Source organism: Martes martes (assembly GCF_963455335.1).
Source record: "Martes martes genome assembly, chromosome: 17".
Lineage (NCBI taxonomy): Eukaryota > Metazoa > Chordata > Mammalia > Carnivora > Mustelidae > Martes > Martes martes.
The window spans coordinates 26,072,123-26,099,911 of record NC_137905.1 but is presented as its reverse complement, the minus strand read 5'-3'; the positions used below and the strand labels follow the sequence as shown (position 1 = coordinate 26,099,911).

Below are 27,789 nucleotides of genomic sequence, written 5' to 3'. Positions count from 1 at the left end.
TTTTTCCTAATATGACTTTATTCCATGTTATTTTATACAGCTAGAAATGTAAAAAGTACCTACTTAACTAAAAAGATGGGAAAACTTTTCCTTTTCACTGTATTTATATGATAAGATAGGAACTAGCTGAATCTACTATGGTAATCATTTTCCAATATATGTAAATCAAACCATATATGTAAATCAAACCATCATGCTATATGCTTAAACTTGTACAGTGATGTATATCTATATCAATTATTTCTCAATAAAACTGGAAAAAAAAAAGGGAAAATGGAAAAGGTTTAAAAGATCAATGGAAGAAAACACAAGCCAGGAGTAATGATTATCTTTCACAAAAGCAAAATTAACTTCCTCCATCAAGTTTATAATACTGATACTTAGGGCACACCTACGTGGCTCAGTTGGTTAACTACAGACTCCTGATTTCAGCTCACAATATGATCTCAGGGTCATGACATAGAGCCCAGTGTGGAAATTAAGATTCTCTCTCTCCTTCTCCCTCTGGCCCTTCCCCAGCCATAAAAAATATATACATATATATATTTTTTAAATATAAGATAAAATGCTGAAACTCGAGGTGAGTTTGATTATTTTGCTATGCACAAACCCTTGAAAATGTATCCTAATTCTTCTACTTTGCTCCTTGAAGTTTAACTAAATAAAAGTTTTATGCCAGGCACATAGTCACACCCAACAAATAGATTTTCAAAAATAAATGGAAATTTGGTTTCTGTGAAGTGTGAAAAACATTAAAAAGTCAAAGTCAAAACGGAACACAGTAATACCCTTAATTAACTCTCAAGAAAACACTGAGTCTGGCGCCTGGGTGGCTCAGTTGGTTAGGCAAGTGCCTTCCGCTCAGGTCATGATCTTGGACTTCCGGGATGGAGTCCCCATCAAGCTCCCAGCTCCACCGGGAGTCTGCTTCTCCCTCTGACCTTCTTCCCTCTCACGCTCTCACTTCCTCTCTCTCTCTCTCTCTCTCTCTCTCTCTCAAAAAAAAAAAAAAAAAAAAAAGAAGTCATCTACAAGAAAATACTGACAATCCACTTTATCACAGTAATAGTGGTAGTAAAAGGGTGAAAGTATTTCCTTTGGTGTCCCAAGCAAGAGACAAAAACACTGAAGCAGCAGCTTTGTTAAACAAGAAAAGGAAATTGGAGAAAATGAAGGTACAGTGGGGATTTGAAGGTACAGCGAGAGAAGAGAAAAGAGAAACACATCAAGTAGGAAATGATAAAATTTCTATGAAGCCTTGCCTCAATGCTCTCTCTCCCATAAAAGCTAGAATTGTCTATCCACAACTAGACTAGGAACCTCCGATTTCTAAATTTGAGAAACTAGGGAACGAGAAAGAGATAAAAATTTAGCCATCAGAATATTTAAATATATATAAATATATAAATTGATACAGGCATACCTGGAATATTTTGTGGATTTAGCTCTAGACAACCATTAATAGATCAAGTCAAATGAATTTATTCATTTCCCAGTGTAAGTTATGTTTACACTATACTGTAGGTCTACTGCATGTGCAACAGCATTACGTCTAAACAAAATGTATATACCTGAATTAAAAAATATTCTTTTGATAAAAATTGCTAGCTATCATTTGAGCTTTCAGTGAGTTGTAATCACTGATGACACACCACCATTAACAAATATAGTGATGAAAAAGTTTGAAATACTGGAGAAATGTCAGAATGTGACACAAAGACACAAACTCATAAGCAAATGCTATTGGGAAAATGGTGGCAACAGACCTGCTGGATACAGGTTGCCACAAACTTCAGTATGGGGAAAAAGTGCAGTATCTGTGAAGCACAACAAAGTGAAGCATACAAAATGAGGTATGCCTGTGTGTGGAAGATTAAATTTAGAAGCAAAACTCAGAGGCAAAGATGAGGGCACATTAACTAATCTTAGGAACTCGCCTTAAAGAATTATTACATCATATCTGGCACAAGAGTAATCAGAAGTTCAGTATGTTTTATACCAACCTTGCACAAAAGCCATAGCCTACTTCCTGCATAAAATCAGCCAAGGAGCTCTCCATCATGGTTTTAGCTACCCCTCCAGAATCAGGCAGGATCCTGTCCATTAGAATGTCCCGTTTTTCAGGGTATAAAAGTGGTGCAAGCACCACGGGACAACGTTCCTGGGGAAAATCTGAAGGACAAAAGAAGATTACAACTGCTATACTGATTAAAAACAAACTATCCTGATTTACTCTTTCTAAAAGCCCCCAAACCTGAATCTTCCACAAGTTCATTTTCAAAGTTTTTTTCCAATCCAGCTAGTCCAAGTTAGGACCTTAACACCGATTCCAAAATATGGATGTTTTTGCTTGGGTATATATTTTTAAGTTTTGTATTAGGATCCTAATACAACACCTAGTGACCACGTCACATCCTAAATATTACTTCAAATTTTCACAGTAGGACTATCAGTTTCCATACAAAGAAGACATCAGAGATAATTAGAATATCATTGTCAATTGCAGGAAGAAAATTTCTTATCACTGAGAAGTTAATGCAGTTTAAAATTAAACTGACACCTGGGTGGCTATCAGTTAAGTGGCTGCCTTCAGCTCAGGTCATGATCCCAGGATCCTGGGATCCAGTCCTGCATCCGACTCCTTACTCAGTCCTGCTTCTCCCCTTGCCTCTGCCCTCTCTGACAAATAAATAAATAAAATCTTTAAAAAAAAAGTAGTTGTTAAAAAAATTTTTTAATTAAATTCAACTATATAGGGGGTACCTGTCTAGCTCAGTTGATGCAGCATGGGATTCTTGATCTCAGGGTTGTGAGTTCAAGCCTCTCATGGGGTACAGAGACTACTTAAATAGATAAGCGTACTTTAAAAATATTTTAAATTAAGGGGCACTTTGGTAGCTCAGTCAGTTAAGTGTACAACTCTTACTTTCAGGTCAGGTCATGGCCTCAGAGTCCTGGGACTGAGCTGGGCACTCAGTGGGGATTCTGCTTCTTTTCTCCCTCTCCCTCTGCCCTTTCCCCCAGCTGGTATGCATTTTCTCTTTCTCTCTCAAATGAATAAATCCATCTTTTAAAAGATTTTTTTTAAAAAGTAACAGTGAAAATGAATAGTGCTTAGTGTATAATCAATGATTTGTTTTGAAGACTACTCAGCTCCACAAAACAAAAATCAGAGAAAAGAACATCAACAACAGGACCAGGAGTTATCTTAGCACAGCAATTCAAATAGTCCAAGAACTAAAGTGGGCATAACAATAATGACCAATTTTTTCCAAGTAAAAAGAGTATGTCACAACAATGTAGTCTCCATCACCTTAATGGAGAAAAAAAGACTATATGAAACATACCAAGTCTTAACTGAGACTGTTATCTGCAGGACAAGATTATTGAAGTTACGTTCATTTTATACCTTTCCTATGGGGCTTTTATCACTTTCATATGTGAAATTACAAAATTCTCTCTTAAAAAATGAAAAGTAAATCATGGTCTTCATGTGTATTCTAAAATCCTTCTGTCATGTGTTTGTGTTCATCCTAAGATATCACCTTTTGTAAGCAATAGATACTCTTTTACCTCTGCGCAGCGTCTTAAGAAAAGCGTCTATTTGTTCCTGTCCAACTCCAAAGGCTCCCTTCTGCCCAAAGAGGAGATGGGAGAGGAGGAGATGTAGGACCTCTATTGCTATATCTTGGAAGCCACCTTCTTGATTTCCACTGACGTCTGCGTCAATGTAAGAACGCAGAAGATCAGGAAGCTTCTGTTTGATAAACTGGGCGGCTAGAAGTCAGGTAAATCAAAAACCACAAGTTACTTTTGCACCACAACAGGTAAAAACTCACATCAGAACACAGATGACCATCATTTTCATTCACCAACTCACCCCTCACCCACTCATGTTTAAGACAAACTAAAAGAAAATAATCTTAGATTATTTTACTAAGTCTAAACTATGAAGCCTCAAGATTCAAAAACTCATGGATTTTAAAGAAATAACTTTACTACAGGATCTTTAAGAAAAAAGTAACTTACCAAAACCTCTGAGATCTGAGCTGGAAGAATTCAAGAGGGCAAGGCCAAAAATTACCTGAAACAATAGGGATTAGGTTGTTCAGAGAGTCAAGTAACTGTTTTAATTCCAATTTTGCCTATCTCTCTTCTTAAATCACTTACCTCTTGTACTTTGCTTAATTTGAGAACTTTACTCAGCTGGGCAAATAAGTGGGGTGCAGGCTTTAAACTCTGAAACAAACCAAACTTTGTTTTAAAACAAGAAGAACTTAAAAAGAAAAAAGAACTTAATGATTTTCAAGATGTTTTATAAAAACATCTATTCAATCATGGTACTACACAGGAGTGAAAGAATTCTGTAGTCTTGTCAGAAACAATACCCCATGTCCTAGAACTGTGAAACGACAATCTTAAGACTTCACATGATCCGGTTTTAGTAAGTCTCTACTTATTATCAAACTGTCTTGATTTTGCTAGAAAATTTAAAAACCCCAAACTACTGAAATTTTTAAATTAAGACAGATCACTATGAGATCAAGCTTTAAAGCCTTTTTAGAAAGTCACATTCTTAAGACTACTAAGATAAAAGCAATACCAACCTTCTGATAGTGCAATGGATTATCAATGGCATAGGACAGCGTCGAGATAAAATTTGGCTTTGTAATCAGCGACGCACACTCCTGAATCAGAAACTGAGTCTTTAAAAATAAAAAGTGAATCTTCATTAGCACTAACATTCATCTTCTTCACAGATGCAGAGGTACTCTCATTAAAGTGTAATCCAATACTGTATATTGTTTCCATACCTTACCAAAATTAGCTCTTTAAAAATCCCATTTAAACTACTTAGAGTCTGCTAGCAACAAGTTAAACATCAACACCTTTACAAAATAGTTTCCCTTGTTAGATAACTGTAAGGAACAATATAATGACAAACCATTACCAGATTGAAAATCAAACCAAAGAAATTCTATCTAGAACAAAAGTCAAGCAGGACTTCCCCCATTCCTGTTTCCCACAGGCAGGTCTGATCCCCAGCAATCTAAGCCAGACCTAGGTAGCTATTAATGGTCTGCAGCCAGGCAGGAGAGGGGAAGGACAAAAAAAGGACAAGTCCCAATACCTTTCATTCATTCAGTCAGCTAAGATGATCTCTGGATGACTGGTAGGTGTTGTTTGCAAAACAATGCCCAAGATGCAATTCACTGAACAATTAAATCTAAGTAAACATAAATTCTGTAAGCCCCAATACCTGATGAAAATCTTTGCCACTGCTTTTACCATCGCCACTGAAATCCACATGTGAAAATAGGCAGCGTAATAAATGCCTGTCTGCCTCAGGACCGTGCCGATTCACAATCTATAAAGACCAAAAATATAAATTTGTAGTCACCATTAAGGAGAATTTTTTTTTAAAAGTCTCTATGCAAAATCCCAAATTACGTTAATCGTTCATTTTGAGTAAGAGTTATAGGAATAAATAAGATGGAGGTGCCAATATTTTGTAATTGTTTTTTAAATGTTTTTATTTAAAAATTTTTTAAATGTTTCTATTTTTCCAGTCACGGACAGGAAAAATAGAAGAAATTAATTAGTCCATATAAATAACTGTGTGCACTTTGGTCAGTATCTAAACCAAAACGCAAAGTAGCAAAAATGACATGTAGTAAGAATAGATAATTTTTTTTAAAGTTGTAAGGCAACAATTCTGTAACAAACTGTATTTATTAGAGTTTCACTTCTTCTATGCATTATAAATCACTCTAACACAACTGTAACTCCTTACAATAGCCAACAAGGCAACGACTTAAATAAACCAGTCTGGGGACACCCGGTGGGCTCACTGGGTCAAGCATGCCGCTCGTGATCTCAGCTCAGGCCTTGATCTCAGGGTTTTGGGTTCAAGCCTCGCACTGGGCTCCACACTGGGCATGGAGCTTACTTAAAAAAATAAATACAAAAAAATCAAGTCTGACTTCAGTACTTTAGCTCTTTAGATGCTGCCCCCAAGCTCCATTAGCTTCTTGCTGTTTCTCAAATTTACCAAAGTTGGTACTTGCTATTCTAATTTAAAGTTTTAGGCATCTACATATGGGCTATTCTCTCAGTTCCTTTCACAGCTACATGATCAGCCCCACGATCACCCCTTTACCCTGCTTTACTTTTCCCCATAGAGCTTATGGCTACCTGATAATTTGTTTATTTTCTACGTCCCTCACTAGACTAAGTTGCACAAGAGCACAGAATTTGTGCTGTGGTGCTCACTTCTTCACACCTAGAAAACAGCTTAACACACAGTAAGTACAGAGTAATCATTTATCAAATGCTTTTTAAAGATATTACAAGTAATATTTTCTTATACTTTAGGCTAAGTATGGTACTGAAATTCCTTGGTTTTATTTTCAACAACTCTGTCAAAATTTACTGCAATTTTATAGATGAAGAGATGAACACTTGCATCAGATTATATGAGCCTTAAATCCCATAGTGGATGAGCTGAGAAATCAGAATTCATAGTCCAACTCCAGAGTCTATATGCATTCCACTGAATCGTAATTATGTGGTACCTGGTTAAATTAACTTATTTCAGTTTCAGTTTTTCCCACCCCAAAAACGCAGGGAGTTAAATAAGACCAATTTTTACACTGTCCCACAGACATTTAAAATTAAAAATCAAAAAAATCAAATAATAAGAACCTCTGCATCTCAAAAAATAACTGTGAACCTATTCACAATGTATTGGTTCTATGGGCTCTTACAGTTCCTTAAGTCCTATAAAAGCAGACATTATTTTTTTTCCTATCCCCTAGAATGCTAAAAACATCTTAAAGAGGCAATTCAAATTAATCAGGAATAAAATTACTTATGCTCCAACCACCAAATGGACCTCTCCCTAAAATGAACAAGAATACTTGGCTTTGGGGCACCTGGGTGGCTCAGTCTATTAAGCCTCTGCCTTTGGTTCAGATCATAATATCAGGGTCCTAGGATCGAGCCCACATAGGGGTCTCTGCTCAGCAGGGATCCTGCTTCTCCCTCTCCCTGGCGCTCTCTCCCTGGCATGTGCTTGCTTTCTCTTTGTCAAACAAATAAATGAAACCTTTAGGGGAAAAAAAAAGAGATTATCTGGCTTAACAAATATTTGACCACATACTAGATACTATGCAAAGTACAGCAAATGTAGCAGTAGAAAAGACCAATGGGCTCTATAGCTCTCATGAAGTATGATCTCACAGGGGAAAAAAGTATGAAGAATTTCTGATAATACTGACTGTCATAGAAAAACACAAAACAGGGTTATGTGACATGGATACGAGGGGGGAGTGGTGCCTCAGAAAGGCCTTCCCTAAAGATGTAACATATAAGCTGAGACTTAAAATACTGAGGTGACAACAACCACAGATAGAGCTTGAGGAAAGATCACTTCAGGCAAAAAGTAAATAGTATGCAGGGGCGCCTGGGTTAAAGCCTTCAGCTCAGGTCATGATCCCAGGATCCTGAGATCAAGCCCCGCATTGGGCTCTCTGCTCAGCGGCAAGCCTGCTTCCCCCTCTCTATCCGCCTGCCTCTCTACTTGTGATCTCTGTCAAATAAATAAAATCTTAAAAGAAAAAAAAGTAAACAGTATGCAAATGCATTTAATAACAAAAAAAGTCAGAGGGAGTCAAGTTCAAGAGTCTAGATCATGGTTAAGGAACCTACTAACTTATCTGCTATTACACCAATCTAAAATTGGAAGAGATATTCCGCTAGACTGTTAAAAGCCAAAAAACAAAACAAACAAAACAGAACACACAAAACAGGGGCGCCTGGGTAGCTCAGTCAGTTAAGCCTCAGGCTCTTGGTTTCAGCTTGGGTTGTGGGAAGTCTGTTCAGATTCTTTCTCCCTTCCTCCTCTGCCCCTCCCTGCTCACACTCTCACTTTCTCAAATAAATAAATAAATAAAATCTTTAAAAAACAAAAAAATGTTTAAGTTTTTAACTAGAATAAACAGAATCTTATGACTCCCTTCTCATCCTTCCATTGACTTCTACAATATTATATAATTTTACAATTGCTTTTACAGCCACTCAATCTTACCAACAACCCTAGGAAGGACAGACAAAAAATACCACATTATTACAGATAAAGATTCTTTTTAGAAAATCAAGGTTGCAAAGACTAACAAATGTCGCACATAACTTGCAGGATAGTGCTACAATCCGAAGCTGTGTTTTGTAACTGCTAGGTGAATAGAATGTTCATTCAGTGATACCATGCTGCCCCTTCACTAGAAGAAAACTTTTTTTGTTTTGTTTTCCCTGAAACTAAAGTGCTATTTTAAAAGCATGATCCTGGATTGCAAAGATGTAGAAATAAGATTTCATTGCTCCCACAAGATCAAGTCCTATGCATTTTCACTTAAAATTTAAACCATTCCACCCACTGGACAGGGGAGACCAGTAAAATAATTCAAAGTTTTAGATAAGTACATTACAATCTGGTAATGAAATCTTTAGGCTACACTGAAAATAAATTAACTGTATCAAAAGCAAACTACAGGGGCGCCTGGGTGGCTCAGTGGGTTGAAGCCTCTGCCTTCGGCTCGGGTCGTGGTCTCAGAGTCCTGGGATCGAGCCCCGCATCGGGCTCTCTGCTCGGCGGAAAGCCTGCTTCCCCCTCTCTCTCTGCCTCTCTCTGCCTGCTTATGATCTCTCTCTGTCAAATAAATAAATAAAATCTTAAAAAAAAAAAAAAAAAACAAAAGCAAACTACAATACTTTTATAATGATCTGATCTGCAGCTGGAGTAACAAATTCTCATCTAGAATCACATATTAAGAGGAACATTAACAAACAGTGCATTTACAGTGGTAGAGATTCAGAAAACCATGTGAAATGGTTAGAAAAATGGGGCACTATTTGCCCTAGAGAACACATGAGAAAGAATTAAGGACTTAATTGTGTGAAGGGTAATTACATGAAATTATTAATCTTATACAGAGAAAGAGCCTCAAACATTTATTTTAGCTCATTATAAGAAAATTCCCAATAATGTTGTCCACAAATGGTAATGATTAATCTTACGAGGTAATCAACTAACTTCCACAGTAAGAAACAACAAAAATCCCTCTCTATACTTGCTAAACCCTTCTTTGGGTGGAATATTGATAAACCAGCAGTTACCTGATGATTTATGCCTGCAACATAGCTCCGAAAAGCAGATTTTATATATATATATGGAAAGAGATTTTCACACAAAAGCTCTAAAAGACTTATATAAAGAAAAATATAAAACCTAACAGATTACCTCAAAGGTTAAAAAAAAAAAAAAAACACAAGATTCTACACAACTATGAAGTACCAATTTTGGGGCACCTGTGGCTCAGTTGGTTAAGCTCAAGTCATCATCTCAGGGTCATGAGAGCCCCTTCCCCACTTCAAAAATAAGTATCAGATTTTTGAAATTTAAATTGAAGGCAGTAACTCTACCTTACAATAACCACAGTTTTAGACTGTAATATGCTCTACAGAGGTAATGAAGCATCTTCATATTTATCATACTTGTTAAACAATTTTAACTTTTAAAAAATACTGATTTTGGTTTTTATTATCCTATCTGTATGAATAACTTCGGGTTTCTATAAACTATTTTGGGTTTACTTGAATCCATTTCAATATATAATATATTTCCAGTAATGGGTGCCTGATTGACTCAGTTGGTGGAGCACACTACTCTTGATCTCAGTAGTTGAGTTCAAAACCCACAATGGGTGGGCATGGAGACTACCTTAAAAAAAAAAAAAAAAGAACAAAACAACAACCAAAAACCACATTTCTAGGAAGACTAAATTGCTTTTTGAATAAAAGTTTTACAGATAACTTTGGGAACAAAAATTTTACATAATTACCAAGCAAAACTAAATTATTAAAAACATATTCTCTAAATATTTAAAGTAATATATAAAAAATGAAGCCAACACTATATCCACTTGGTGGTATAACTATGCCGAGAACTACTCTAAATAACTTTAATATAGTAATCTGATGGTACCTCTCTAGTGAGATACTAGCCATATCTCATTTCACTGCACTTTGCAGGTAATGTTTTTGTTTATCGAATCGAAGGTTTATGGCAACTGTTTATAGTGCCATTTCTACAGAAGCATTTGCTCACTTCTTGTCCGTCACATTTTGGTAATTCTCACAATATTTCAAATTTTCCCATTATATTTCTTATGGTGATCTGTGATCAGTGATCTTGGATGTTACTATTAGAATTGTTTCAGGGCACCATGAACTACGCCCATATACAAGAGCAAACATAATAATTATCTTGTGTGTTCTGTCCACTCCACCAACTGGCTGCTCCCCAAACTTCCATCTTTTACCTGAGACACAACAATACTGAAATTAGACCAATTAATTACCCTACAATGGCCTCCTAAATGTTGAAGAGTCAAACACATCTCACTTGAAATCAAAAGATAGAAATGATTAAGGTCAGTTGAGGAAGGCATGTTTAAAGTCAAAAGAGGCCAAAAACTAGTCCTCTTATGCCTAAGTTAGCCAAGGTGTAAATGCAAAGAAAAAAATTCTTAAAGGAAATTAAGTGTTACTCCAAAGAACATACAAATGATAAGAAAGCAGAAGAGTCTTATTGCTGGTATGGAGAAAGTTTTTGGAGTCTACATAGATCAAACCAGCCACAGCATTCCCTTAAGCCAAAGCCCTAACCTCTCCCCAACTGTATAAAGCCTGACATAGATGAGGAAGCTGCAGAAGAAAAATATGAAGCTAGCAGAGGTTGGCTCATGGGGTTTAAGGAAAAAAGCCATCTCCATAAAAGCACAAGGTGAAGCAAAGGCTGATGTAGAAGCTACAGCAAGTTATCCAGAAGACCTGGCCAGATAATGAAGGCTGCTACAGTAAACAACAAATTTTCAATGAAAATGGGAACAGACTTCTATTAGAATGAGATGCCATTTAGGACAGCTAGAGAGAAGTCAATGCCTACTTCAAAGGACAGGCTGACTCTCTTTTTAGGGACTAGTGCACCAGGAGTCTGTAAGTTGAAGCCAACGTTCACTTACCATTCTGAAAATCCTTGAGCCCTTACAAATTATGCTAAAGTGACCCCACCTGTGCACTATATAAATCGAACAAAACCTGGAGGACAGCACATCTGTTTACAACATGGTTTACTGAATGAATATCTGAAGCCCACTGTTGAGACCTCCTGTTCAGAGATTTCTTTCAAAATATTACTGATCCTTGACAACGCACCAAGTCACCCAAAAGCTCTGATGAAGATGTGTAACAAAATTAATATTGTTTTCTAGTCTGCTAACACAACATCCATTCTGCAGCCCATATGGATCAAGTGGTCATCTCAACTTTCCAGTCTTACTATTTAAGAAATATCTTAATATTTAAGAAATACATTTCTTTAAAGCTAGAGCCACTACAGATAGCAATATTTTTAATGGATCTGAGCAAAGTAAACTGAAAACCTTCTGGGAAGGATTTACCATTCTAGATGCCATCCAAGAACATTCAGGATTCATGGGAAGAAGTCAAAATATCAACATTAACAGAAGTTAATGGAAGAAGTTGATTCCAACCCTCAAGGATGACTTCAGGGGACGAAGACTTCAGTGGAAGAAGTAACTACAGATGAGGCAGAAATACCAAGAGAACCAGAACTGATGATGTAACTTAATTGCTGCAATCTCATGATAAAACTTCAACAGATGAAGAGTTGATTCTTTTGAATGAACAAAAGTTTCTTGAGATGGAATTTACTCCTGGTGAAGATGTTGGAATGACAAAAAAGGTTAGAATGTTACATAAATTTAGCTGATAAAGCAGAAGGGTTTGAGAGGACTCAAATATTTTTTTTAAAGATTTTATTTACTTATTTGAGAGAGAATGAAAGAGGGAGAAACAGACTCCCCACAGAGCTGGGAGCCTGATGTGGGACTCGATCCCAGGACTCTGGGATCATGACCTGAGCTGAAGGCAGTCACTTAACCAACTGAGCCACCAAGGCGCCCGGACTCAAATATTTTTTTTAGGATTTTATTTATGTACTTATTTGAGAGAGAAAGCATGCAGAAGCAGGAGGAGGATCAGAGGAAAAGGAACAGAAGATTCCACTCTGAGCAGAGAATGCAATGTGGGGCTCCATCTTAGGACCCTGAGAGTTTATGACTGAGCCAAAATCAGGAGTCAGGCGCTCAACCAACTGAGCCACCCAGGAGCCCTAGGACTGACTCCAACTCTGAAATAAGTTCTACTGTGGGTAAAACGCCATCAAAGAACATCATACACTACAGAGAAATCATTCATAAAAGGAGAATCAATGTGACAAATTTCACTGTTGTCTTATGTTAAGAACCTGCCACAGCCACTCCAACCTTCAGCAACCACCACCCTGACCAGTCAGCGGCCATCAACAAAAGGTAAAACCCTCCACCAGCAAAAAGATTAACTCTGCTCAAAGGTTATATGATAGATAACATGTTTTAGCAATAAAGTATTTTTTAACGGAAGTATGTACCCTTTTTAGACATTAATGGTATTACATACTTAATAGGCTACACTACGGGATTCTTAAAATTCACTTGACTCACTTTATTGCAATGATCTGGAACCAAACTCACATTATCTCTGAGATATGCCTAGGAATACCTCTGGGATAGCCTAAGGGCTCCCCTTCCTCCTCCCTACCTCCTAAAAAAGTAAACTATTTTCCATAACCATAGTGCTATTAACAACGTCAGGACTGTTAGTCTGAAACTCTTGATTGTACAGTGTGGAACAAGGTAAACGGCTTTTTGTATCACTGAAAATGGAATTTTGTGCATGGGGGAAAAAAGGATAGAGAGAGAAAGAGATTTCAGATCATGAATTGAAAGGAAAGATAAGGGGCGCCTGGGTGGCTCAGTCGTTAAGCAACTGCCTTCAGCTCGGGTCATGATCCCAGGGTCCTGGGATGGAGCCCAGCATTGGGCTCCCTGCTCAGCGGGAACCTGCTTCTCCCTCTCCCACTCCCCTGCTTGTGTTCCCTCTCTCACTGTCTCTCTCTGTCAAATAAATAAATGGAATCTTAAAAAAAAAAATTTTTTTTTTAAAGTAAAGATAAGGGACGCCTGGGTGGCTCAGTTGGTAAAGCGGCTGCCTTCGGCTCAGGTCATGATCCCAGCGTCTTGGGATCGAGTCCCACATCGGGCTCCTTGCTCGGCGGGGAGCCTGCTTCTCCCTCTGCCTCTGCCTGCCACTCTGTCTGCATGTGCTTGCTCGCTCTCTAACAAATAAATTTAAATTTAAAAAAAAATTAAAAAAAAAAAAAATAAAGTAAAGATAAATTGGGAATATCAGTAGTATCAGTATGAACTCTTGGTGTATTTGTTCTTTAGCTTTGTCCATCGAAAGGCCTAATACTGAACAACTGATCATCAGTGAGCAAACACAAGTGCTGAAATAACTTCCTAAGCCCAAAATGGAGCCATTACTACACAGGGTGCCGTGTCAGCAAATCAAAACTTAGGTAACTTTCAAATCTCTATAAATGCTCCACACTCGACCAGAAATGCAGTATATTTATATCAGTATATCAGTTAGCCAATACCCAAAAGTCAAGCCAACTCTGGGCCTTCTCACCTTAAATAAAGTTGACTATGAGGCCCCAACCAACCAGATGTTTTCCATATGTCTCTTCCTTGTTTTTTATTTATTATCCTATAAAAATAGCTTCTTTTCTTCTGCCCCATTTTGCAGTTCTCCTAAAGAGGACTGTCCACTTAATGAAGTACTAAATAAAGTTTTTTCACATCACCTAAGTAGTCTCTCTTAATCACTTTTTAACTCAAGAGCCAATCTCCATACCCCATTTCCCACTAAATAAAACCAAGGCCTCTTAGAGAAACTGCTAATTCCAGGTCCAAAGCAAAAAATACACAAGATGACTCTAGAATATTTTAGTTTATTTCAGTGTTTCTGAAATGATATCAAGGACTATAAATATTACAAAATAGGAGGACAGGGGACTCCAAAGCCAAAAAGAATAAGCATTCACTGGCCAAATAGTTTCATCAGTAATACTTTTCAATAAACTCAAATATATCAAATATGTTAAAAATACATGAGTTCCTGGGGCATGTGGGTGGCTCAGGAAGTGAATGACTCTTGATTCCAGCTCAGATCATCTCGGGGTTGTGGGATCAAGCCCCACATCGGACTCTGCACTGAGGGAAGCCTGCTTGGGATTCTCTCCCTCTACCCCTACTCCCATCCACACACGTGCATGCATGCATGTTTGCTCTCTAAAAAGATAAACCTTTAAAAAAAAATAAATGAGTTCCTAAGAATACTAAAAAACTCATTTATTGGTCCTGTTTGGAAGATGCTCAGAAAGAAGCATGCTCAGTAAGAAGCATCTTACTTTGATAACTGGCAAATAAATAGAGAATCAAACACTGATCTTGCCCTTCCTATATACAATGTACCTCAGGTAACCATATAGTTGCTAAGGCCAAGTTTCCCTTTACAGAACTATTTCAAGAATGCTTTAACAGTAAGAGTACCAACATTTCACAATCCCTAACAAATTAATCAATCCAGTCAATGAACAAAGCCTGCTAAAAATCACAGAAGTAGAGGCAACCAGACATTGCAAAGCTCCTGATGAAAGTACACACCGTCCCCAACTACAAACCGTCCTAAAAGGGGAAAACTCTTAATCTGACTGCACCCGATAAAAGAACATGTTAAACACCACTACAGCAAAATTCACACTATGGATAAATTACAAGACAAACAATCTGATTTAACAAAATAATTACTACAAGAAAAAGAGAGTGAGGGAAAACCAAAGATTTTAAAAGAGATCTGATAAGAGCCAATGCAACAAACATATTATTTGGATCCTAATTCAAACCCAAGTGTGATAAAATTTTTTAGATGAGGCAAAACAAGAAATTTGAGTGTTAACTAGATAGTACATGTTTAAAAAACACTGTTTTGTTTTGTTTTTGTTTTTGTTTTTAAGAGAGAGCATAAGTATAAGCCCAGGAAAGCTGGGAAGGGGCAAAGTGGGAGAGAAAGAGAATGTCAAGCAGGATCCACACCCAGTGTAGAGCCCCAAATAGTGTTCCTTTTAATCCACCCTAAGATCATGACCTGAGCAGAATGTTTAACCAACTGAGCCACCCAGGCACCCCATAACATGTTTTAAATTAAAATGTGAGAGAGGAAAAAAATAAAATAAAATGTGAGAGAGGGGCACCTAGGTGGCTCAGTCAGTTAAGCATCCAACTCTTGATTTCTGCTCAGGTCATGATCTCAAGGTTGTGAGATCAAGCCCTGCATTAGGTTTCATGCTCAGCATGGAGTATGCATGTCTCTCTCCCTCCCTCTTTGCTTTTCCTCCAGCTCATGCACGTGCTGGCTGTCTCAAATAAATAAAACCTTTAAAAAAAAAAAAAAAGGTGACTAAAAAACTAACGTGTGGTACATAGCAGATGATTAAATAGTAGCTGCATAAAATTGTCAGGACACATTCTGACCAACACAGCTTTCAGAATTTATCCTAAGGAATTAATCTGAATAAAGGAAAAAAGGTTGGTAAGTCTTCGATGATGAGGTGTTACTGGATTTGTTTCTTCAAAGATGAAAATTCCAGGATTTAGAATGACTTAAAAGGCCCTGAAATTCAGATTGAGGAGGTCAGATTTTGTTCTCTACTAAAAGGACCCCTGAAGGTATTAGAACAATGAACTTAAGCACTGTAATTCATCAAAGCATTAACTGCAATAAACCCTGTAAGCATAAAATGCTTATTATTACAATATACTATATACACTGAAATACATGAAAAAAAAAGTCAAATAGGAAATGAGTAATTCCAAGAATTCAACTCTTCCATTAGAAAGGAAAGGAGAAGAGTAGCCCAAGATTGAATTTCTAAGAATTTATCCTACATAACACATACATGCCAAAAAAAAAAAAAAAAAAGTTGTAACACACTGTCAATAGCAAAAACAAAAAACAAAGTATATAATCTAAATGTTAATAAATAGTGAAATAAATTATATTTCATCCATACGATGGTTTCCTACACAGCCTTAAAAGAACTTTTTATGTATAGGATAATGAATAATTTTTTTTTTTTAAGGTAGGCTCCACACCCAACTGGGCTCAAACTCAAAACCCCGAGATCAAGAGTCAGATGCTCCACTGACTGAGCCAGCCAGGCACCCCAAGAATAATTTCTAAGATAGACTGGTAAGTTAAAAAGGAAACAGGGACACTTAAGTGGCTCAGTCGGTTAATGGTCTGCCTTTGACTCAGGTCATGATTCTAGAGTCTTGGGATCAAGTCCCACATCAGGCGCCTTTGCTCAGTGGGAAGCCTACTTCTCCCTCTGCCCCTCCCTGGCCTGTGCTCCAACAAATAAATAAAATCTTTAAAATAAATAAATAAAATTAAAAAGAAACAATCAAGTTACAGAAAACTATCATATGCCAACATGTGAAAAAAGAATGGAAAGTATTTTACTAAGTTTTTTCTTTTACTTTTTAAAAATAGTTTTATTTAACCTGATTCTGCTTTATCAGAATAATATTTTTCTATTTTCTATGTGCAAGCATCTTTGGAAGAACATTTAAAAACAGCAAACATCAGTTGCCTGTGGGCAGAGAAAAAGTGGGTAGCTGGGGTAATCAGGTTAATATATTACCTATTTTAAAGATAAAATTAGGGCACCCAGGGCACCTGGGTGGCTCAGTCAGTTAAGCATCTGCCTTCAGCTCAGGTCATGATCTTGGAATCCCAGGACTGAGCCCCGAATCAGGCTCCCAGCTCAGCAGGGAGTCTGCCTCTCCCCCTGCTCCTCACCCTGCTAGTGCTCTCTCAAGTAAGTAAATAAAATCCTTAAAAAAGGGGGGGGGCGTCAGTGTATAATGTAGAAAAAGGAGAATTTCCTTTTTTTTTAAATAATGCTTAGGACAGGAACTGTACTAGGTGCTCTTCTTAACTTCATTTAATACTAAGAAGGATGTCAGACAAATTTTATATTTATCCTTATTTTGCAAATGAGGAAAATAAGGTTCAGAGAAGTTACCTACTGTCAGACAATTAGTGAATTTTAATTTAATAATATATAGAATTTTGAGTATAATACTCCATTTATTAATGAGAAGGGGGTACCATCACTACAACTAAGGTATAGTATACTATTTAACTTTCATAAAGATTGAATGAAATGCTCTATAAAACAAACTTGTACTTGAGAACAGTTTAATTTTTAAAGATTGGGGGATCAGGACACCTGAGTGGCTCAGTCCATTATGCATCTGTCTTCAGCTCAGATCATGATCTCAGGGTCCTAGAAATCAAGCCCCACAGAGCCCCACATCAGGCTCCCCGCTCAGCAGGGAGTCTGCTTTGCCCTTTCCCACTGCCCCTCCCCCGCTCGCGAGCACGTTCACACTAATGAATAAATTAAATCTTCTTTTAAAAATAGTAAATATTGGGGGCGGTCAATGGCAAAAAAACTGGGGGGCAAAGGATGAGAACTGACATTTTCTCCAAAGATACACAAAATGCCCATGAAAAGATGTTCAACATCATTAGCTACATAAGCAAAATAATGAGATACCTATTCACATCCACTAGAATGGGTATAAACAAAGACATAAAATAACAAGGGTTAGTGAGGATGAGGAAAAATTGGAACCCTCATTCACTACTTGTGGAAATGAAGTGATCAGGAGCCCTGGATAAAGTCTGGCAGTTCTTCAGAAAGTTAGAGTTATCCTATAACCCAGCAATTCCATTCTTCCATATATACCCAAAAAATTAAAACCAAATATCCATCCAAAAACTCATAAACAAATGCTGAAAGCCACACTACTCACAACAGCCACAAAATGGAAACAAATTAAATACCCATTTTACAGATAAACTGCAGAATATTCAAAGAATTATTATTATTATAAATAATATTCACATCATATTATTATTTATAAAAAGGAATGAAGTACGGACACAGACTCCAACATGGATGAATCTTTTTCTTAAAGGGGGGGAAGTGAGGGAGAGAATCTTAAGCAGGCTCCACACCCAGCACAGACCCCGAGGAGTAGCTCAATCTCGCCACCCTGAGATCCTGACCTGAGCCAAAATCAAGAATCGGACATTTAACTGACTGAGCCCCCCAGGTGCCACAACAAGACATATGAATCTTGAAAGCACTGCGCTAAGTGAAAGAAGACAGGCACAAAAAGCCACATCTGTTATGACTCCATCTATATGAAATATCCAGAAAGGCAAATCCGTAAAAGCGGAAAGATTAGTGGTTGCCAGGAGCTGGAGGGAGGAAGGAGAGCAACTGCTAATGGATTCAAGTATTTCTTTTTGAGATGATGAAAACATTCTGGAGTTAGATGGTGATGATTAAGTAACTCTGTGAATCCACTAGAAACTACTGAATTGTACATTTTATAAGGGGGAGTTTTTCAGTTTGTGAAATATATATATATATATCTCAACTTTAAAATGTAGATAAGAAAAAAATGAGACTAAACCAAGTCAGGTATTTCATAATTTTTACAGAAAAATGTGTATCTGTGACTCCTTAAAAAAAAAAAAAAAAGATTGGAATAAAATCTCTTTTATATATTAAAGCTGAGGAGAACATTCTTTCTACTGTACACTCATTCCTTTAATGGTACTTGTTTTCTGTGTTTACTTACATGTTGTATTTCCTGCTGGCTGGCTCGGTAGTTTTTCTTGGTTAAATTGTCCACCAGGTAGCTGATTTGAGACAAGGCCAGCGAGAGCGAGTCAAGATTCATTGCTGGTTGGGGCGGAAGCAGGCGGCCGAGCCCGGCGCAAAATCACCATTATTCCCCTTTAGTCACCTCAGAGGCAGGTTAATGCTTTCCTTGTAATTAGCCTATATCTGATGTCTGTACAGTGTCTTCAGTTCTTCTTTACCAGGGGTATTACTCTGTTTTGAAACATGGCACCTGTTTTAAAAAAAGAAAAGGATAAAAATCAGATTTTTTATTTAGTTTTTTATTAGGGGAAAAAGAGTTAAAACATTATCATCTCTCCATCTTAGTACCTGAAATCCCACTAAAGACTCAGGGAAAAAAAATTAGTATGTCTCAACCACCAATTAGAGAAGATGCCAAGTCTGAAAAGTAGGCAGGGCCAGTATAAAAAGAAAGTATCCCCCCCTTAAAAAGCTGGAGTTTAGCAAGACAACCTGTATTATCTGGATGTCTATTTATAAATCTACTTCAAAATGATTATTTATACTATACCCTTTAGAAACAATAGGAAAGTACTTAGAATTAGGGTTCATGGAAAGAAACATTCATCTGATATTTTCCATTTTCTGTTCCTCTTCCCAGAGCATCTACAGCCTATTTACAAGATCCCATTTATTAACTTTTACTCCTCATGCACTGCTTTGGCATCAGTTTGGTCCTACAGCTGTACCTTAGGGTATATGTTTCAGGTACCTGAATCACTGTCTCAAAGGCAAGTAAGGGCTTCAGAACCCAAATTCCTTCCCACATTGATGAAAATTTTACTAGGAAGATTTAGAAAGGGAAGCCCAAAGCAGAAAATGACAGGATGCTTATCAGTTTAATTCCAACCATGGGCTGAGTCAAAGTAACTATTCCGTATTACAAAAAAAGTTGGGGGGGAAGGAAACCACAAATTTTTCTTATGAATTCATCAAGTACTGCTGCTGAAACACAAAAATCTGAAAACAGATGAACTTACACACAACTTCATGCTGTGAAATCAGCTCATAATTTCATTACAATCAGAAAATTCACAAAGATTAAAAGATCCTCTTAAGGACATTTAAAACCTTTACCTTTAACAATTTCTAAACGAATTAGAAACACTACATCGTTTTGTTCTCTTTCATGTTATACAAAGCAAAAGCTGGACCAATGGTATCCCCTACACATGCTCCTCAAAAAAGAATAGGAGAGGCTTGAAAATGTGCCAAGATGTTTTTTGTTCATTCTAAATAACATGTGAGAAGTTAAAGACAAATTGCATTACTATCTATCCATTACATGCAACTAAACTTGCCTGCTATAAATCTTAGAGAAGCTTTCTTCATGTTCTGGTCATAGCATATTTTCTGTATCAGACCAATAAAATTATCCAAGTTTGAGAACATACTAACAAGAAGACAGGCAAAAAGAGGACTCATCAGGGGCGCCTGGGTGGCTCAGTGGATTAAGGCCTCTGCCTTCGGCTCAGGTCATGATCTCGGGGTCCTGGGATCGAGCCCTGCATCGGGCTCTCTGATCAGCAGGGAGCCTGCTTCCCTTCCTCTCTCTCTGCCTGCCTCTCTGCCTACTTTGTGATCTCTGTCTAATAAATAAATAAAATCTTTAAAAAAAAAAAAAAAGGACTCATCAGACTATTAACAACAGTATTGTGTACAACATTTCTTGAAATTTAAATCGGCAATACTACAAAAAGTGTTTATTACGCTATCCTTAAACCTTTAATTCCACTACTAGGAATGTACCCCCCCCCCCAAAAAAAAGTATCTCTCCATATCTATGAGTTCTTTTTGCCTCAGGAACTCATAGGACACATATTTTCAGGGAAGTCTATCTCAGCAAAAAGAAAAAGTGAAGTAAAACAGTAAAAAGTAACTCTTCGGGAGCACCCAGGTGGCTTGGTCAGTTAGGTGTCAGACTCGATTTCAGCTCAGGTCAAGATCTCCAGGTTGTCTGGCCAGCAACAGGCTCCACCACTCAGCGGAGAGTAGGCTTGGCTTCAGATTCTCTCCCTCTGCCCCTCCTTTGGCTCAATGCACTCCCAAATAAATAAATCTTTAAAAAAAAAAAGAAGTCTTAGTTGAATCTAAAGAAAGCCCTTGACTATACAATGAAACTACAAAACTCTGTTGAAATCAAAGATGACACAAACAAATGGATACAAATGTTAGTGGATTAGAAGAGTTAATACTCTTAAATGTCCACACCACCCACTCAGACGGTTAAGCATCTGAAACTTGATTTCAGCTCAGGTCATGATCTCAGAGTTGTGAGACAGAGCACTGTATCAGACTCAGCACTAAGCATGGTGCCTGCTTACGATCCTCTTTCCCTCCCTCCCACGCTAAAAAAACTAAAAATAAAATAATTTTTTTTTAATTTAAAAATTGAAGGGTGCCTGGGTGGCTCAGTTTAAGCCTCTGCCTTTTGCCCAGGTCATGATCTCAGGGTCTTGGAATCGAGCCCCAAATCCGGCTCTCTGCCCAGCAGGAAGCCTGCTTCCCCTTCTTTCTCTGCCTGTCTCTCTCTCTGCCTACTTGTGATTTGTCTGTCAAATAAATAAATAAAATCTTTTTAAAATTTTTTGGGAAAAAAACAAAAAACAAAAAAATGTCCATGCCAAGGGTGCCTAGGTGGCTCAGTGGGTTAAGCATTTGCCTTTCGCTAAAGTCATGATTCTGAGGTCCTGGGGCGAAGCCATGCATCAGGCTCCTTCTCCCTCTTATCTTCCTCCCCCACCCTCCTCGGTGCGCATGTGCTCTCTGTGAAATAAATAAAATCTTTTAAAAATTGTAATTAAAAAATAAATAAAATGTCCATGCCACTCAAAGCCATGCAGATTCAACACAAACTCTATGAAAATTCCAATGGCATTTTTCACATAAATAGGAAAAAAATCCTAAATTGGTATGGAACCACAAAAGATCCTCAAAAGCCCAAGCAATCATGAGAAAGAGAACAAAACCAGGGGCACCTGGGTGGCTTAGACGGTTTAATAAGCATCTGCCTTCAGCTCAGGTCATGATCCCAAAGTTCTGGGACTGAGCCCTGCATCAGGATCCCTGCTCAGCAGAGAGCCTGCTTCTCCTTCTTTTGCTGTTCCCCCTGCCTGTGCTCTCTGGCTCTCACTTGCTGTCAAATAAATAAATGAAGTCTTAACAATAAAAGAACAAAACTGGAGGCATCACACTTCTTGAACTCCAACTGTACTACAAAGCTACAGCAATTAAAACAGTATGGTACCAGCATAAGAACATACCCACAGACCAAAACAACAGAACAGAAAGCATATACGGTCAAACAGTACTTGATAGGGGAGACAAGAACAACCAATAGAGAAAGGATAGTCTCTTCAATAAACAGTGCTAGGAAAACTGGATATCTACATCAGAAAAATCAAAGTGGACCTCTATCTTACACCACTCACAAAAATTAACTCAAAATGGATCAAAGACTTAAACAGAAGACCTGATACCAAACAAATTCCTAGACAAAAACATACAAAGGAGGGCACCTGGGTGGCTCAGTGGGTTAAAGCCTCTGCCTTCAGCTCGGGTCAAGGCCCCAGGGTCCTGGGATGGAGCCCCACATCCAGCTCTCTGCTCAGCAGGGAGGGAGCCTGCTTCCCCCTCTCTCTCTGCCTGCCTCTCTGCCTACTTGCGATCTCTGTCAAATAAATAAAATCTTTAAAACAAACAAACAAACATACAAAGGAAACTTTCAGGTCAAGTCTTGGCAATGATTTCTTCTTTTAACATGGTATCAAAAGCACAGCAAAAGAAAAAAATAACAAATCAAAAGCACAGCAAAAGAAAAAAATAACAAATGCGACATCAAAATTAAAAGTTTCTTCACAACCAAAGAAACAACAAAATGGAAAGGCAACCTACAGAATGAGAGAATATTTGCAAAACACGTACCAGATAAGAGGTTAATGTACTAAATTTATTTTTTAATATCTTATTTATTCATTTGAGAGAGAGACAAAGAGAATACAAGAGGAAAGCCAGAGGGAGAGAGAGAAACAGACTCCCTGCTGAGCTCAAAGCCAGACATGGGGCTTGATCCCAGGACCCGGAGATAGTGATCTGAACCAAAGGCAGACACCCAACCATCTAAGCCACCCAGGCACCCCTATACTAAACTTATTTAAAAAAAAAAAAAAGAACTCCTACAATTCAGTAACAAAAAAATCAAAATCCAATTAAAAAATGGGCAGAGAAAATAGACATTTTCCCAAAGACAACATCAAAGTAGCAAACAGGTATCTGCAAAGGTGTTTAACATCACTAATCATCAAGGGAAATGCATATCAAAATCAGAATAAAGTATCATTTTACACCTGTAAGAAGGGCTAGCAACAAAAAGACAAGAGATAACTGTTGGAGAGGATATAGAGAAAAAGGAAACTTTGTGCACTGCTGGCTGGACTGTAAAGTGGTTCTACAACTATGGAGAACTAGTAGAACAGTAGAACTAGTAGAATGGTAGAACAGTGCTGAAGAGCCTCAAAAAATTAAAAATAGGGGTGCCTTGCTGGCTCAATCAGTACAGCATGTGACTCTGGATCTCAGGATTTTGAGTTCAAGCCCCACTCTGGGCACGGAACCCACTTAAAAAACTAATAATAATTAAAAATAAAACTACCAGGGCGACTGGGTGGCTCAGTGGGTTAAAGCCTCTGCCTTCGGCTTAGGTCATGATCTCAGGGTTCTGGGATCGAGCCCTGCATCGGGCCCTCTGCTCAGCGGGGAGCCTGTGCCCCGCCCCCAATCTCTACCAGCCTACTTGTAATTTGTAATCACTCTGTGTCAAATAAATAAATAAAATCTCAAAAAATAAAAATAAATAAAAATAAAAATAAAACTACCATACAATCCAGCAATCCCACTTGTGGGTATATATCCAAAGGTAATGAAAAGAGATTACTGAAGAGATACATGCACTCTGATGTTTACTGCACCAATATTCTAATAACCAAGATAGGAAAACAACCAGGATGCATGGATGGCTCAGTTGGAACGTATGACTCTTGATCTCAAGGTTGTGACTTCAAGCCCCACACTGGGTACAGAAATTACTTAAAAATAAAATGTTTAGGGGTGTCTGCCTTCAGCTCTGGTCATGATCCCAGGGTTCAAGGATTGAGCCCTGCATCGGGCTTCCTGCTTGGTGGGAAGCCTGCTTCTCCCTCTCTCACCATGTGAGAGATAGATACAGAGGTATTGGTAGGTTGTGTTCCCTCTCTCACCGTCTCTCTCCCTGTCAAATCAATAAATAAAATCTTTTAAAAAAAAATTTATGGAAACAACCTAAGTGTCTGTCAATAGATGAATGGAAAAAGATACACACACACACAGAGGAATACTTTTCAGTCATGAAGGGGAAAAAAAAATACTGCCATTTGTGACAATATGGATGGCCTTGAGAACATTATGCTGAGATAAATAAGACTGAATAAGACAAATACTATATAATATCCATTATTATGGGATCTTAAAAACAATTCAGAAATGGAGAATATTGTGGTTGGTGGGAAGTGAAAGGGGGTGATGGTGGTAGTGGTGATTATGATGAAGGTGGTCAACAGGTAACTTCCAGTTATAATCATTAAGTCCTAAGGATGTAACATAGGGCATGGTAATTATAGAGTAAATCTTAAAAGTTCTCATCACATGGGAAAAATAATTTTTTTTCTAACTATGGGAGGTGGTAGATTTGTTGTTCTTTTTAAGCAGGCTCCAAGCCCAGGGTTGAGCCCAGCATAGAGCGCAACATAGGGCCTGAACTCAAGAACCTTAGATCTAAGACCTGAGGTGAGATCAAGAGCTAGACATTTAACAAACTGCACCACCCAGGTGTCCCTGGATAGTTACAGATGTTAACTATATTTATCAGAGTGATCATTTCACAATATACAGAAATACTGAATCATTCTTTATGTTGTACACCTGAAACTATTATAAAACTCTATGTAGACTGTATCTCCATCTAAATAAATAAATAATTTAAAAACCAAACTCAAGGGGTACCTGGGTGACTCAGTTGTTAAGCATCTGCCTTCAGCCCAGGTCATGATCTCACTGTCCTAAGATCAAGCTCTGTATCAGGCTCCCTCCTCGGTGGAAGCCTGCTTCTCCCTCTCCAGCAACCCTGTACTTGTGTTCCCTCTCTCTGTCATAAATAAATAAAATCTTTAAAAAAAAAAAAAAAAAAAAAAAAACTCAAAAAACCAGAGTGAAGTAGTCATCAGGGGGTGGAGAAATGAGTGTTTAAGGGTAAAAACTTGCAAGCCACCGATAAATAGGTCCTGGAGATCTAATACACAATACAGTGATTATATACAACAAAACTGTATCATAGGGGTGCCTGGGTAGTTCGGTCAGTTATGTCTGATTCTTAGTTTTGGTTCAGGTCATGATCTCATGGGTGTGGGATCAGGCCCCAAGTCAGGTTCTACACTCAGCAGGGAGTCTGCTTGAGGTTCTCCGTCCTCTCCCTCTGCCCCTCCCCCCAACTCACACAACCGCATGCTCTTTCTCTCTCCCTCTCTCAAATAAACAAATCTTTAAATTAAAAAAGTTGATTCATGGGGCACCTGGGTGGCTCAGTTCATTAAGCAACTGCCTTCAGCTCAGGTCATGATCCCAGAGTCCTGGGATCAAGTCCCATATCAGGCTCCCAGCTCTGTGGGGAGTCTGCTTCTTCCTCTGATTTTCTCCCCTCTCATGCTCTCTCAAATAAATCAATCAATCTTAAAAAAAAATTTTTTTTAAGTTGATTCAGGCAAGATCACCAATACCTTAAAAACCTCAGGTGAAAGGCTGCTGGCACAGCTGCACACTACTACCCAACAAATTACCTACTAATTGCAAAAGGAAAAAAATGTCCTTTTGTAATACAGCTATGGCAGTCACTACCTTAACTAAAATAGTACTTTAATACTAATGGTCAATCTGCCCAACATATGTGTCTACTGAAGTGTTGCAATATGAGGTTATCACCTTGACATATTCTTGCCAGAAATGATTAACATAAACATAAACGACATTAATATATGGCTAATACCTCTGTATCTATCAATTCCCAGGAAATAAAAGGTTAAAGGGACAGGTTTAAACTACACAAGAGATCTTATCAGATAAATGCAAGTACTGGTTCATTCTACCAGGCCACTGGAGTGCACTTTTTTTTTTCTTTTTTTTTTTTTTCCTGGCCTGCACGTTTCAAAAGGTCAGTAGAGAGAGAAAAAATGGGGTCTGTTCGGATTATGAAACTACAATACAAAAGCATAATGTGAACCTTAATGAAATCGTGACTCAAAAAAGTTATTAAAAATAGGGTGGCACAGTCAGCTGAGTGTCAAACTCTTGGATTTGCCTTCGGTTGTGATCTCTGCACTCAGTGCAGAGTCTGTTTGGGACTCTCCTGCCCTCAAATAAATAAATAAAGCTTAAAAGTTGTAAAGGATATTCTTGAGGCAACTGGAGTTTTTATAAGAGTATTTAATATTCTTAACTGTAGTGTGTCTATGCAAGAATGTCTTTTAAAAAAAAAAGGATGCCTCACACTCCCTCTGTGCTCTCCCTCTCTCAAATAAATAAATAAAATCTTAAAAAAAAAAAAGAAAAAGGATGTCTTAATTTGCAGGAGATATATGCAAGTGTATGTATCTTCAAACTAGTAAAAATATATAAATAGGGATGGGCAAAATAGTGAAGGGGAACAGGAGGTACAGAGTTCCAGATACAGAATGAGTAACGAAGGAATGAAAAGTAAAGCATATAGAAAATAATCAATAGTACGGTAATAATGTTGTATGTTGACAGATGGTAGCAACACTTGTGGTAAGCGTAACATGGAATTGTCACATCACTATGTTGTACACCTGAAATTAACACTGTCCAATATACTTCAATAAAAAATATACGAATAACAGGGATGCCTGGGTGGCTCAGTCGGTTAAGCCACTGCATTCGGCTCAGGTCATGATCCCAGGGTCCTGGGATCGAGCCCTGCATCGGACTCCTTGCTCAGCAGGGAGCCTGTTTCTCTGCCTGCTTGTGCGCGAGCTCTCTCTCTCTGACAAATAAATAAATAAAATCTTTAAGAGAGAGAGAGAAAAATATACGAATAACAGAAAAAGTTATTATGGTAAGATGTTAATTGTTGAATCTAGGAAGCAATTATGTCGCTCTACACTGTACTAATTTCGTCTTTCTGCATGTATGAAATTTTTCTTAATAAAACTGGGGATAGGACACCTGGCCTGGGTGGCTCAGTCGGCTCAGGTCATGATCTGGCTCCCTGTTCGGCGGGGAACCTACCTCTCCCTCTTCTTCTGCCTGCTGCTCTGCCTACTTGTACTCTCTCTGTCAAATAAATAAAATCTTAAAAAAAAAAAAAAATGGGGATGAGGGACATGTATTACTTTTATAACTTAAAACAAAGATTACAAGCATGTAATGTGATTTCCAAAAACTAACTTTTTTTAAAAGATTTTATTTTAGGGGCGCCTGGGTGGCTCAGTGGGTTAAAGCCTCTGCCTTCGGCTCGGGTCCTGATCCCGGGGTGCTGGGATTGAGCCTGTGTCGGGCTCTCTGCTCAGCGGGGGGCCTGCTTCCTCCTCTCTCTCTGCCTGCCTCTCTTCCTACTTGTGATCTCTGTCTGTCAGATAAATAAAATCTTAAAATAAATAAATAAATAAATAAATAAATAAAAGATTTTATTTTAGAGAGAGCGAGAGAGAGGGAGAGCACAGAGGGAAGGACAAAGAGAGAAAGAATCTCAATCAGAATCCCTGCACCACACTCAGGGCTCAATCCCACAACCATGAATCATGACCTGGGCTGAAAACAGGGACCAGACTCTCAACCAAACTGAGCCACTCAGGTGCCCCCCAAAAGCTGACTTTATAGTCAACAGTATTTTAGTTTTTAGGACTATAAAGTAGTTTTTATAAAATGAAAGTTTA

The 27,789-nt window shown here is 38.0% G+C and overlaps 1 protein-coding gene across 7 annotated transcripts in view; it reads right to left on the bottom strand.

Annotated features, from left to right (window-relative positions):
* The window catches only part of CNOT1 (CCR4-NOT transcription complex subunit 1), a 110,096-nt gene that overhangs the window by 60,987 nt on the left and 21,320 nt on the right, over nucleotides 1–27,789 (bottom strand). For all 7 annotated transcript variants that reach the window (XM_080827959.1, XM_080827963.1, XM_080827961.1 and 4 more), the window contains exons 2-8: nucleotides 18,747–19,022; nucleotides 5,261–5,368; nucleotides 4,608–4,706; nucleotides 4,171–4,239; nucleotides 4,030–4,084; nucleotides 3,574–3,777; nucleotides 2,004–2,172 (exon numbers count right to left, since the gene is read on the bottom strand). In XM_080827959.1, coding sequence (XP_080684085.1) covers nucleotides 2,004–2,172; nucleotides 3,574–3,777; nucleotides 4,030–4,084; nucleotides 4,171–4,239; nucleotides 4,608–4,706; nucleotides 5,261–5,368; nucleotides 18,747–18,848 — 806 coding nt within the window. In that variant the 5' untranslated portion in view covers nucleotides 18,849–19,022. The remainder of the gene's footprint in view (nucleotides 1–2,003; nucleotides 2,173–3,573; nucleotides 3,778–4,029; nucleotides 4,085–4,170; nucleotides 4,240–4,607; nucleotides 4,707–5,260; nucleotides 5,369–18,746; nucleotides 19,023–27,789) is intronic.